The sequence below is a fragment of the Polypterus senegalus genome, chromosome 6, assembly GCF_016835505.1.
Source record: "Polypterus senegalus isolate Bchr_013 chromosome 6, ASM1683550v1, whole genome shotgun sequence".
NCBI lineage: Eukaryota > Metazoa > Chordata > Cladistia > Polypteriformes > Polypteridae > Polypterus > Polypterus senegalus.
The window spans coordinates 32,598,071-32,611,488 of NC_053159.1; the positions used below are offsets into that span (position 1 = coordinate 32,598,071).

Consider the following 13,418-nt stretch of genomic DNA (forward strand, 5'->3'; position numbering starts at 1 on the left):
TATTCATTCTTGACCCAGCTTCTAGAAAGAGAGGCCCTCCTGTGGAGACAACTATTTGCTTCAGAGGGCTTAAGCTCATATTAGGCTATATGCCTTGGACTGATGGTCCTAGTTTTCTATTATTATTTTGCTGTCCTTTTGTTGAGTTAAATGACACCCATTAAAAAGGTTTAACACGGGCTACCATAACCCTTCTTTACATGTGCCTGTCTTGTTTTCCCAAAAGTAAAAAAAAAAAAAATATTATGGCTGAAAATATTATCAGGATGACCATGTGCCACACTCGTACATTTTCGTGATGCTTCAATAAATAAATGATCATTCCACTCATGCAGGTTCACAAATTGCTCCTAAATAAGCCAGAGGTACTTTAGTTGTGGATATGAATATAAATGTATTGATGGGAGGTGGGTCTACAATTCAAATGCTTGTTCACATCTAAACTTACTCAATTTTGATCATTAATATTTTCCAGAACTGGTTTATTTAACAACATTTTAGTAATATGCGTTTTTTGGGTATGTTTTCAGCATATGACTGAATGACTTGACATGTGGATTATGTGATTTGAGTAACATGAGATTTTTTTCATGGATAATTTGCTAGTGTTTGCTGTTGATCAGCGCTGGTGACTATAAATGACTTTTGTTCTAGAAACTTTTTCATCTCATTTCTGCATGAAAACACGAGATTAGCAATATTTCTTAGCATCACTATATGCTGATCAACCACAACATTAAAACCACTTAACTAATATTGTGTAGGTCCCCTTCGTGCCTCCGAGACAGATCACACCCATTGAGACAAGGACTCCACATGACCTCTTAAAGTGTCCTGTAGTATCTGGCACCAAGCTGTTGACAGCAGAACATTTCCAGTCCTGTAAGTTACGAGTTGGCGTCTCCATGGATCAGACTTGTTTTTCCAGCACATTTTGCAATGCTCAATCAAATTGAGATCTGAGGAATTTGGTGGCCAAGTCAACACTTTGAACTTTTTGTTTTGTTCTTCAAACCATTCCTGAACTTTTTCTTTCAGTGTGGCAGGGTGCATTATCCTTCTTCCATTTCTTCTCCAGATAAATGACTTGCACACACCTGATGATCCACATTATCTTAAAAAAATGAGATTTATCAGACCAGGTCACCCTGTTTCATGGTCCTGCTTTCATGCTCACTGTAGGTGCATTTGCCACCAAGAGGGGTCAACAAGGACACTTTGACAGGTCTGCAGCTACGCAACAAGCTGCAGTACACTGTGTGTGACACCTTTCTGTCATGGCCAGCATTACCGTGTGTTGTGCTGCAGTGTCTGTTCTATGGGATCCGTCCGGACAGACTAGCCTTCACGTTGACCTTAAATTGGACCACTTTTAGGATGTGTTAACCACTGCACATCAGGAACACCCCACAAGACCTACTATTTTGGAGATGCTCTGATCCAGTTGTCTAGCCATCACAATTTGGATCTTGATAAAGTTGCTCAGATCCTTATGCTTGTCTGTTTTTCCTGTTTTCAGTGCATCACCTTCAAGAACTAACTATTCACTTACTGCCTAATATATCGCACCACTTGAAAGGTGCCTTTGTAACAAGATAATCTGTGTTATTCACTTCACCTGTCAATGGTTTTAATATTGTTGGCTGATCGGTGTAATGTACATAGGGTAAATAACAAATAAAAAAATATATCATTTTTAGGTGGAGAGTACCCTTAAAGCAAATGGTTATTGCTGGAAAGTCATTTCTAGCCTTTATGATACAAGAACGTCCATGCTGTCAGTACTTCTACAATCAGGTGTCATCCCAAAATACCAGTTTTCATTTAGAAACACAGCCTCCTGGAGGCCCCCGGCACTGCTACATTATGGGATCCTGGTCTTCTATAAAATCTTATTTCAGTGCCTGTTACACATTAACAGGTTAATTCCCAACACCAAATTAAGACAATATAGCATGTGCTACCATTGTGTAGCCCAAGAACTTCCACATTCATCGAGTCCACATCTGTTTTTAGACTGGATACTAGCTCCTTTATGCTGGGTATAGCACTTGTGATGCTATGCAGGAAGTCCTGAATGAGTAATTTAATAATATTTAATTTTTTCTGTTTATTTATATACTATTTAGACTGTATCTTTATTTAGTCTAAGTAGACCACTATCTTATTGATTTTTGTTTTTCATTTACGGCTACAATTCAGTGATTAACAGCCTAGTTGGAATGAATAATAGAAGATGTATAGAGTACAGTACTAGGTATGACTGCAGTGCCAGTATTAATAATTTATGTACTGTATCTAATTGTGATGTAATTTTCTTTTAGATTATTCAAGATTGCTGTCAGAATGAAAATGAAGGCAGTCATGTTTTTTCCAATCTCTTGCACAAAGTAATGGAAGAAAAAACTATTGGTGTTGACATTCTGTTTGTTATTCTAAATCTTATACAAAAGACTTGCCCTCAGCTCAGTGACATCCTTCAAGGGAAAGTGACACAAAGCAAAGGTTTTCAACCAGGTGGGGAAAGTTTCTTTTTTTGTGTTAAATGCTTAGCTATAAATCTTTTACTTGTCATAACATTCTTCCCCATTTTTAAATATCTGTTTTTTATTTGTTTATTTATGTATACAATAGGCTTTCAAACCACCCTGTCCAGTTCAAAAGTGCTAATGATAATAATCAGCAGTTTTTAATTAGTTCTAGTTATGTTAAGTATGACTGAGAAATTTTTAGTAAAGACTTTTAATGCTGTATAGATCAGGAATGTCTTAATGTTGAAGACCAGCATGAGGAAGATGGAGAAGAAATATCTATGAAGACTTTGGCACCTGAAGCAACAGAACAGTCATCTCTTAATGGTAAATATTTATATGATTATTATGTTTTTATCCTTCCTTTTATTTTTAGTCTGGTTAACAGGCAGCAATAGTCTATTGTGACAACAGCTCGCACATGTCTTGAGACAGCTTCATGCCAGATACTCATTTCCACTTACCACCATTCACCCACATTAGATTCTTTAGATAGCCACTACATAGTCAGAAAGCAGCTGACAGTGTTGATACTGCAACACAGTGTTTTCCATAATCTTCATTTTGTTTGCATTGTCATATTTTAATTTTAGTAGTAATAGCATAGGCGGGATGGTGGCGCAGTGGGTAGCGCTGCTGCCGCCTCGCAGTTAAGAGACCTGGGTTCGCTTCCTGGGTCCCCCCTGCGTGGAGTTTGCATGTTCTTCCCATCTGCGTGGGTTTCCTCCGGGTGCTCCGGTTTCCTCCCACAGTACAAAGACATGCAAGTTAGGTGGATTGGCGATTATAAATTGTCCCTAGGGTGTGCTTGGTGTGTGGGTGTGTGTGTGTGCGCGCCCTGCAGTGGGCTGGCACCCTGTCCGGAGTTTGTTTCTTGCCTTGCGCCCCGTGTTGGCTGGAATTGGCCCCAGCAGACCCCTGTGACCCTGTAGTTAGGATATAAGAGGTTGGATAAAGAAAGGAAGGAAGTAATAGCATAACAGTTTCACGCTGCCAGATCTAAAGTGGTATTCTGGTACATTGGAATATATCCTGATAAAAGTGGCCACAAGGCAGCAAGTACTGGCTATCAGGCCATCACAAGTAGTAGTAGTAATACTTTTTTCATATTCTGACATAAGAGATGCTGTATTTTCTTCTTCTTCTTTTTCTTTTATGACATTTCTGAACTGCAAATGTGTATGCTTCCTATATTATGCCTTTTGCTGCAAAGATAAGCTCCACTTTGCTTTTATTTTTTAATTCAGAAAAAATAATGTATAATTACTGATTTGTGTATTATACAGTATGTAAAGCCATGTATCCAATCTCACTCTACAATGCATGATACGTCACTCTTTTAATATTCACATGCTTAAAGTTATAGTTCTAATCAAAGTATAAGAAATAGAGCTTTGAGCAATTAAAGAGGTGGAGTCTGAGAAAGGATGCCCCATTTTAATTAAACAGGGACTATCTGTTTCAGAATATGGTTACCTCAGCTGAAAGGGTTTGCTTCCTATAAGGAGAATCCATCCTTTTGGGTAGGAGGTCCATGAATGTAGATGTCCGATCCCTGTCTGGATGCTTTTTAAGTACTGAATGGACAGAACTGATGATATAGGTCCTTCACTTCAGGCCATCCTCTCCTCTAAGGTTAAACAGGAAAAGTAAGTTTACAATGGTGGCACCCATGTATCATTCTCTCCATTTCTTGCTCGGAATCCAAGCCCCCAAAGCGCTCCCTTGGCTTGCTTGTTTGACAACTGTTATTTGCAATAAATGGGATCAAATTAAAAAAAGTCCATTCATCCATTATCAAATCTGCTTCAGGCGTATGTGGACTGGATCCTATCCCAGCAGCAATAGACTTGGAACAGGAATTGGCCTCTGATAGAGCACACTTGTCTTCAGTTAAACTAGCATGCTTCACATTTACATGAAGTACTGTCATGCTAGACTGTAAGAACAAACCAGAATTCTGTTTATGCCACAGATTGCACAAATATCCATGTTTGTGATGTCTGAAGTCATTTTACTACCCTGATTTATATGGTCCCTTTGTAGCCATATTAGTACCACATTAACGGTGTTAGGATTCAAGTTGCATTTTATAAAAGAATAATTTAAATATCAGAAAGAACTCTGTAGCCGGAGGCATTCTGACAGATGCAAGGCTGAAACAGTGATGTGCCTTCTGTGGGAGTCTGCCATCTCTGAGAAATACAAAAGCTTCACCTTTGCTGTCACTTTGCAAGGCAGTCAGCAGGGGATCTTGCTGTGATACACATGATTGTAAACAGAATTGAATGCTGTATATTATAATACAATACCTATGTATCGAGCTTTGGGCTCTGTAAAGAAGATCAAAAGTATTGCACTCTAACATTTCATATATTTCATGCAACTTTGCCCAGGCACTTTCTGAATCCTTTCCTTCTTTGTATAAATGGAAGAAATACTACTTACAGCTCAAAGTAGACTAGTGTAGAGGAATTAGATGTAATGCATTTGAGACTTATGGCTGTTAGTGAATCATATAAATAAAGCTCTAGAAACACTTAGCAACAAAAGGCTTCAGGTAGCGACACTGTTTACTCAATAGAACACAGAGAGAGCTATCCATAAAAGTAATTTTTATAAATGTTGGCCTAATTTTTGTACTGCATTCTTTTACTACTACAACAACAGGCTTCTCTAACTGGCTGCCTAATGCAGTGTTAAATAACATTATCAAGAATCTTTGTTCAGCAGTTCTTCTTAGATATGTAAGGTACAGTTTGATCATTCAAAGTTCTTTTTTTATGCTATTATCAGAGGTTGGAGATTCTGAGCCTGAAGAGAAGAACTTATCTGATTTTCTCATTAAATACTTGGATCAGCTTATAGCATCTTTAACAGACATGAGCCCAGTCATTGAATGTTTGAACACATCTACTGAGGAGTTTCTGTCTAAGGATGAGAAAGAGGTATCGTACCCTGCTCTTTGGTAGTATATTATATAATGGATAATTATTTGAATAGAGTTGTTTACATGAGAAAACAAATATATGGTTTTGATATTCTTCATTGGACTATGCCACAAACGGTATGAATTGATTTTGAAGGGAAAAAATAAAGTACTGGGGACTCCCTGTTTATTTGCAGGTGTTATTGTAGAAAAGCACAAATGTACAGTGATAAAACCACTATAATACTATCCATCATCTCCATCAGTTTGACTGATGTCTCAGTTTTTGAAAGGAGATCACTCATCTTATTTTTTCCTGGGTGATAAGACACAAAAGAAGATAATCAAGACCCTATTTATGGGTGTATTGGTGGACAGCCCTTGGAAATAGGTCAAGTCCGGCTCATTGTTTTAGCATCTATGGGAGAAGCGGACACAGACATTGGCTTCCCTGCTTTACACACCACCCCTTGCTATATTCAACTTATTTTGATCTCTATAGAATGGTCACACAGATAGGAATTAAGTTAAGTTAAGACTTAAACTATGACTGGTATAGTAGATTAAATACATGAACGTGCTGCTCAGGGTATCTTTTTCTGTAATGATCCAAAAGCAAGCAAGTACGAGGCACAGTGTGAGACACAAAGGAAGCGTGTTGGCTCTGCATTTAACTATCCTAAGACAGGCTACCATAGACTTTCATTTTGAATCTTGAAAATCTTCAATCCATAAGTGGAGATTTTTTTTATGAGTATTACTGGAAGGAGTATTAATGGTAGGAGTATGAATATTGTGCTTGTTAAGTTCTCTATAAAAAAGTATTCAACTGGAGTACCATATGCACACAATCATTTTGGCTAGTAATTGTGCCCCCTTTTTTTGTCTGTTTCAGCCTTGTGAAATATTTACTACCTCACTGAATTTAATTGCATTCTCCTTGCATGCTCTTTATAGATAAAACTATTGAAAAAAAGAAAATAGTTGACAATGGCTTGTATGAGTAGGATTGTTGGTCACTCAGGGCCAGTGTTGTATATGTGAGTATATTTTTAGAATATTTCTACTTAAGTTTTAACATTTCTGTCTGCTTTTAGTGCACTACATTTTCAAAGGCAAATGGCTAATTTTTCTCTGCTACATTTTGCTAGACACATTTGTTACTGTAATATTAAACCAGAAAACAAACAGGCTACACAAATATGCACAATACTTTACCAAGTCCATTATCTAAAATATTAGCTTCCTCTGCTTTAAGAACAACTGCTTTATGAAATTTATTAATATGAATTATCAAATATGTGCCTCTGGTGCAAACACTAGAATCCTTTCATCCACACAGTGATTCAACTACACCTCGTCCCAGCCTCTGCAACTGCCAGGGCTGTTTTTTTTAAGGATGGGGCTGAATGCCAGTCTCCGTTATTTCTGTGTCTGATGCTGGGCTCAGACACTGTCCTTGCAGCAGCCTGCCAAATGGGGTGGGGTTTGATAAGCAGGCTTCAGTGAAGTGAGTTGTATGTTCACGTGCTGTGATTTTTCTCACCTTACTGTGTGTTTCTAATTTCTTCCTGCATTATCCTGGGCATCACAGGTCCAAAACAGATTATGTAACAGTTGGAAAAGCTCAAGAAAAAACAAAAAGCTATTCCTTTAAATGTGAAGCTGGAAGATAAAAGTTCTAAGTAAAGAACTTTATTAAACATGAAACGAAGGGCAATATCTTATTAGAACGTTTTATTTACTTTGGTATTATTTGAACAAAAATGGGGCAATTATGGGGACAGTGGAGCACTTAAAATGTTTTCCATTTAAATAAATTTCAACTAGATTATGAAAATTCACTTTATGAAGCAATGTTCAGAGATAGATTTGCTCATTCGTAAAGCAAAGGAAGCCTGTATGCTTTTCCTATTAAAACCCTGCCTAGTAAATTAGGATACAGTCATTAAGCTGTCTGCTTGTGCTGATTGTCGCTGCCCCAAGTTGCAGTTATGTGGCTCCTACTTTACTGATTGTAACACAACTCTCACTCAAAAAGAAGGTGGCCTGAATTATTTTTGGTTTGTATTTATTTTTGTTATTTGGTACACTGTATTAATCCCAGAGGGGAAAGTGTCTTATTATTTGAGGGTCAGAGTGCATATATCTTTTTATATGATGGAAAGATCCTACATTTACTTGTACTTTTGATTTTTACTGTAAGTACACTGATTAACAGATACTTTAAACCTTCTATTTAAATAGTTTTCTCATGCTGGTCAAATTTTACTTTTACTGTGTTCACTTTCTAGAAAGGTAATTATTGTTCTTTTACTCGGGTATGTCTGTTTGGTACTTTTTGTAACACAGCTTAGAACCTAAAGCATCTGAATAGATCAGCAAGCATGTTTTGATGAAAGAGTAAGGCTCCATGGTTGTTAGAGTGTACTATTTAAAATGCTGTGGAATTTGTCTGAGATTGCCAGAAGGGGTCACTGCTAGCTCATAGTTTAAATTTGTAAACTGTCAGGACTTTTTCCAAGTCAAATCATAATGATAAATGCAATATCCAGATCTATATACTGTATATGCCTTATAAGTTATTTTTTTACTATTAAGTAAAAAAAAGTATCTTCAATGAAAATAAAAGAATAAGGAAAAACTGTCAAGCTTTTGCATCTTGTCATTTAAATACTTGTATTTATATTTACTGTTTTTATTTGTAAAATACCAGGAATTAACATTGAATTTATTTTGAAAAATGCTGCCCTTTTTTAGCATTAACCTGAACTTCCCTTAGATCACAATGTTTCCTTATTAATGGAATATTTAGTGCATATTAACGTAAGAACATTATTTTTTGGGAAAATGATGTTCTTAATAAATGAAAATAGTTCAGACTTCAGTGTTTGCTGCACAGTTAAATTACAAAAGCTTTGCACAAGAAACCAAAAAGCCATATTATTGTCCAAAAAAATCTAAAAATTATATACTCTGTACTGTAATCACAGGACCTTTATAACTACCCGTTTTACTTTTGACGTCTATGTTTATTCAAACATAGACAAGACAATAGTATACATGCTTTTACTGTTTAACTATAGTATTATATTTAATCGTTTTTATTGAGCAAAAATAACTGCAGTTGAATACATCGCCAAATAGGACCTGGCACGACAACTTGAGACAATAGCAAATCATGAGACACCTTAAAAATAACAGGAGACCCCATAGGGTGAAAGCTGTTGGAAGCAATTTTAACTGACATATTGTTTCACTAGCAAGTGTTGAATGCTGTTTGTCAAAGCAGAAGCTTAGAACACTGCCTTTGATTGTCAGCAGCTTTTTTCACAATGTGTCCTTTCAGATGTGATTGTAAAGCCTTGCAGAGCAGAGGATGTTTATTTGTACATGTCTTGTCTCACTGCATAGATGTTTTGTGGATCTGCTTACCTTTTTCTTTTTTTGTGGTTTTAGAATTAGGTGTTTGAGAACCATAGCTTTCAATTAACTGTTTAAAATGGGATCTTTGCATAATCAAGAAATAGTTTTCAGAGCTGTGCTACTTTTACATGTTTGGCTTGCCAGGTGCCCACCTATGGAGTTTCCTCCCATTCCACTCAGAGAGGAGCTATTCAGATTAAACGAGGGTACAAAAAGGCATAGATAAAAATATATTATTCTGAATCTGTTTTTTTTTTTTAATAGAATTACAGTAGTTGCATATAGGTTTGATTTGGTGAAACTAATGCAAATAAAATATCTGCATAAGGTTACAACATAAGGACAACAGTGAGTTGATCTGTTTATTTAATAATAACTAAAAGATAAGAATGTAGGAATTTCATCAGAAGTTTTAACAGGAGCACGGCAATTGTCTCCACACAGTTCATCGGTTCACTTTATGTATTTTTATATAATCTCAAGTGATAACTGCTTACTTCTAGCAGCATCACAAAGTAGTAAGCATTTGAAAACATTACACTGATAAAACAGTCCCTGGAAATGTTTACGTAAAGCTGTTTTGTATGACAGCAGAAAATATAATTAAACCAAAGTCCAAATTGCAGTAGGTCTAGGCTCAAATGTGCCATTGTACTGATGCTAGGTCCTTTATTCACTTTTGTCAAGATGTCTAACTGATTTTTAATCAGTAGTGCGTAGGTTTTACTTTTCTATTATTTTTGTCTTCTTTTAAAATTTTCTATTATTTGACTTAAGGTTAGACTTCTGCTTTGCACCCTGTACTCCTAGAACACTGGTCCCTATGAATTGCAAGTGGATTTAGTATACATTTTATCATATATATATTTATTTATAAAATTATAAAATTACTTACAAAATGTTTTTAGCCAGTATTGGCATGTCCAGTCTGCCCTCGGATTTTGATGCCAGCAAAGAGTAATGATTGAATGTTATTCAGATATGCATATTCTGTCAGTTACCTGTATTAAAAAAAAAACTCTCAGCCACTCACCTATTTGAATTAGCTGTATTTTTGTGAAATCTTTGAGATGCTAATAATCACTTATGTAACACTACTAATCATACTGTAAGTTTTAGTTGCTGTGGCTACCAGTAGGGGGTGCTATGACCCCTCAGCACCTGCTTTACATTCCTGTGCTTTTAAACTCTAAAGCTCTCACTGTGTATTTCAATCTAATGTCTTTTTTTCTTCTAGTTATGTAAATCTTATGTTTACTTACATTAAACTTAATTTGCCACTTATTTTCACAGTTATGAATTCAGTCCTGTTCCATCTGTTGAAAGTTAACTGACTGTAGGAGATATGGTAACATGCCAAATTATTCATCATCTTCAAACTTAACAAACATGATTTAAAAATACCAGTAGCATCAGCGCTGATATCTGCAGGCTCTCATTTTTGACACTTCTATTTTGGGAAAAGATCTCATAAAGTAAATGGGTGCTTTCTTTATTTTAAGTCAATTCTGCACTGATTTACATACCACAATATGCTTAGATAGATCACCACATCACAATTGATTTTGAAGTCATATAATTTATATTGTTCTACTGCTATCCACTTACTTCATCAGTACCTTAAAAAATACATCACATTAGGAAAACAGGATTTTCACTTTCAGAAACCATGCGGCCTACCTTTTTTTTTTTTTTTATAAATACTATGGAATGCTGAAAACCTGCCATCCATGTCAATCTTCCTGGGCTTATTGTATAAACTTATGAACAATAGATTGGATTTGTACCTTTTGTAATGGATATTATTGGTAATTTATTTGAAGGGGCCTCTTTGTTGCATACAATTTCCTAATTAGAATGTACTCTCTTTGGTATACTGAGCTTACTTTTAATGTGTAACTTATTCATTGTCTTTTGTTGGTATTGTAATAATGTCACTAGTCAGCGGCAGACATATAGGAGACTTACATTGTACTGTGTACACATACAGTAGCAGTAAATTTTAACTTGTATTTCCTTTGCATTGCTGCTGTAATCCTGCCTTTCAGATATTCCCTCTTCCTATATTTTATAATCAACAAAATGGACTAGACAAGTTCTGATATACTTAGAAGAGATTCAAATTTCTGCTGTATGTCCATTGTTTTTATAAGTGCATCAATTTTCTACATTGTTTATGGAGAAAAATAGAAATCCAAGTTGAACTGCTGGCTTTTTAACAAAATGCCCTGCCTACCCCTACAAAACTTTGCTGTGCCCATGTCTACCGTATAATATGGTATCCTGGCTGCAAAGTCATTTTTATCAAATACACAGCACTAATGTGCATCCAACTGAGTCCAGAAGAAGACTGAGTGAAAAGGGGCAGGCTTTTAAAGGGGAAGACAGGAAGTGAGGTCATAAGGATCGGGCACGTGGTCTTCGGTCATTGGATCGCATCTGGACCTGACATCAGAAGGGCCGGAGCTGGTAAGGTCTACCTTCATTGGCTCGGTCCCGGAAGTGACGTCAAGAGAGCCAGGTGGAATCCCCCGGGAATGGTCTACAGGCAAGAGAGAAAAAGAGTCCGTGCACTATGCCACATCCCGGCATGTCTCCGAACAGTGTTCACTCAAGCCCTTTAGCTGCCTCCCATGCGCACGTGTGTGACATGGCCCCCCCCTTAGCCCAGACCTGTCAGGTCAGGTGACCCTAACCGAGAGGTCGTGAACCTCAGCTGAGTAATCGCCCATTTAATCGCCAAAGCCTCCCTTTCCACCGCTGCATACCTGGTGTTCCGGTCCAACAGTTTCCGGCTCAGGAACATGATGGGTTGTTCCACACCATAGACACTTTGGCTCAGCACGGTGCCCAGGCCTGTGTCCGAAGCGTTCGTCTGGAGGATGAAAGGCAAAGAAAAGTTAGGTGCCTTCAAAATAGGTCCAGACATAAGGGCCTGCTTTAAGTCACCAAATGCAGCGCCTGTCTTCTCAGTCCATACCACAATGTTCGGGGCCCTCTTCTTTGTTAAATCAGTAAAGGGCACCGCTCTCTCCGAGAACCGGGGTACAAACTAGCGGTAGTACCCGGCTAACCCGAGAAAGGCTTGGACCTGCCGCTTGGTTCATGGACGGGCCATTTCAGAATGGCATCAATTTTGGAGCACTGTGGCCTTACGGTACCCCGACCCACCAGGTAGCCTAAATATTTGGCCTCGCTTAATCCAAAGAAGCATCTCTTGGGATTAATCCGGAGCCCGGCCTCACCAAGTGTCCGCAGTACCGGTTGGACATGCTGTAGGTGTTCCCTCCATGTGCTGGAATAGATGACAACGTCATCAAGGTAGGCAGCACTGTATGAGTTATGAGGCCGGAGCACTATGTCCACCAGATGCTGGAAGGTTGCTGGAGCCCCGTGTAACCCAAATGGAAGGACATGATACTGCCAGTGTCCGCTAGGGGTACTAAACGCATTTTTTTTCCTTCGCGGAGTCCGTTAAAGGAACCTGCCAGTACCCTTTTGTCATGTCAAATGTGGTCAGGTATTGAGCCTGTCCAAGCCTCTCGAGGAGGTCGTCCACTCGTGGCATTGGATAGGCATCAAATCGGGAGACTTGATTAAGCCGACGGAAGTCATTGCAAAACCTCCAACTCCGTCAGGCTTACCGACGAGCACAATTGGGCTGGACCAGGGACTATAACTTTCCTCAATCACACCTAGCTCCAGCATGCACTTGATCTCAAGCTCCACTTCAGCCCTTTTTTGCCTCGGGAAGACGATACGGGCATTCTTGGACAATAACCCCGGGCTCTGTCACAATGTTGTGCTCAACCAGAGAGGTCCTTCCGGGGTTTTCACTGACTACCTCCCGAACGGCCCAGATAACTGTGTCCAGCTCCTGCCGTTGTCTGGGACTTAAGTTCGTGCCGAGGTTAAGGCTGTGTGTGTGAGCGAAGAGTGAGCGGGGCTGGCTGGAGGAGGGATCGGGATCTCTGTCGTTCCATGGTTTCAGCAAGTTCACATGATAAACCCGCTCCTTCGGACAACGATTGGGTTGACTCACCAAATAGTCGACCAGTCCCTTCCTCTCCTTAACTTCGTAGGGGCCTTGCCAATGGGCAAGCAGCTTAGAGTGGGAGGTAGGCACTAGGACCATGACCCGATCTCACGGGTGGAACTCCCGAAGAGACGTGCCGCGGTTGTAGTAACGGGCCTGTGCTGCTTGAGCTTCTTCCATGTGACTTTTAAGGAGAGGCCGAATCTTTCCAAATCTATCGCGTAACTGCGCGATATACTCAAATATGTTTGTAGAGGGAAGAGCCTGTTTTTCCCATCCTTCTTTTAGAATGTCTAATATGCCCCAAGGTTGTCGCCCATACAGTAATTCAAAAGGGGAGAACCCGTGGAGGCTTGTGGGACTTCCCGATAGGCAAAAAGGACAAGGGGGAGGAGCTGATCCCAGTTCCTTCCATACTCGCTGACCTCCTTACGCAGCATTTGTTTGAGAGTCTGATTAAACCTCTCTACTAACCCGTCGGTTTGAGGATGATACA

The 13,418-nt window shown here is 38.7% G+C and overlaps 1 protein-coding gene across 1 annotated transcript in view; it reads left to right on the forward strand.

The window, feature by feature from the left end:
- The window catches only part of zbtb40 (zinc finger and BTB domain containing 40), a 95,620-nt gene that overhangs the window by 14,974 nt on the left and 67,228 nt on the right, over positions 1–13,418 (forward strand). Inside the window, exons 3-5 of the mRNA XM_039754923.1 lie at positions 2,325–2,517; positions 2,757–2,858; positions 5,328–5,479. Of these exons, the coding sequence (XP_039610857.1) occupies positions 2,325–2,517; positions 2,757–2,858; positions 5,328–5,479 (447 nt within the window). The remainder of the gene's footprint in view (positions 1–2,324; positions 2,518–2,756; positions 2,859–5,327; positions 5,480–13,418) is intronic.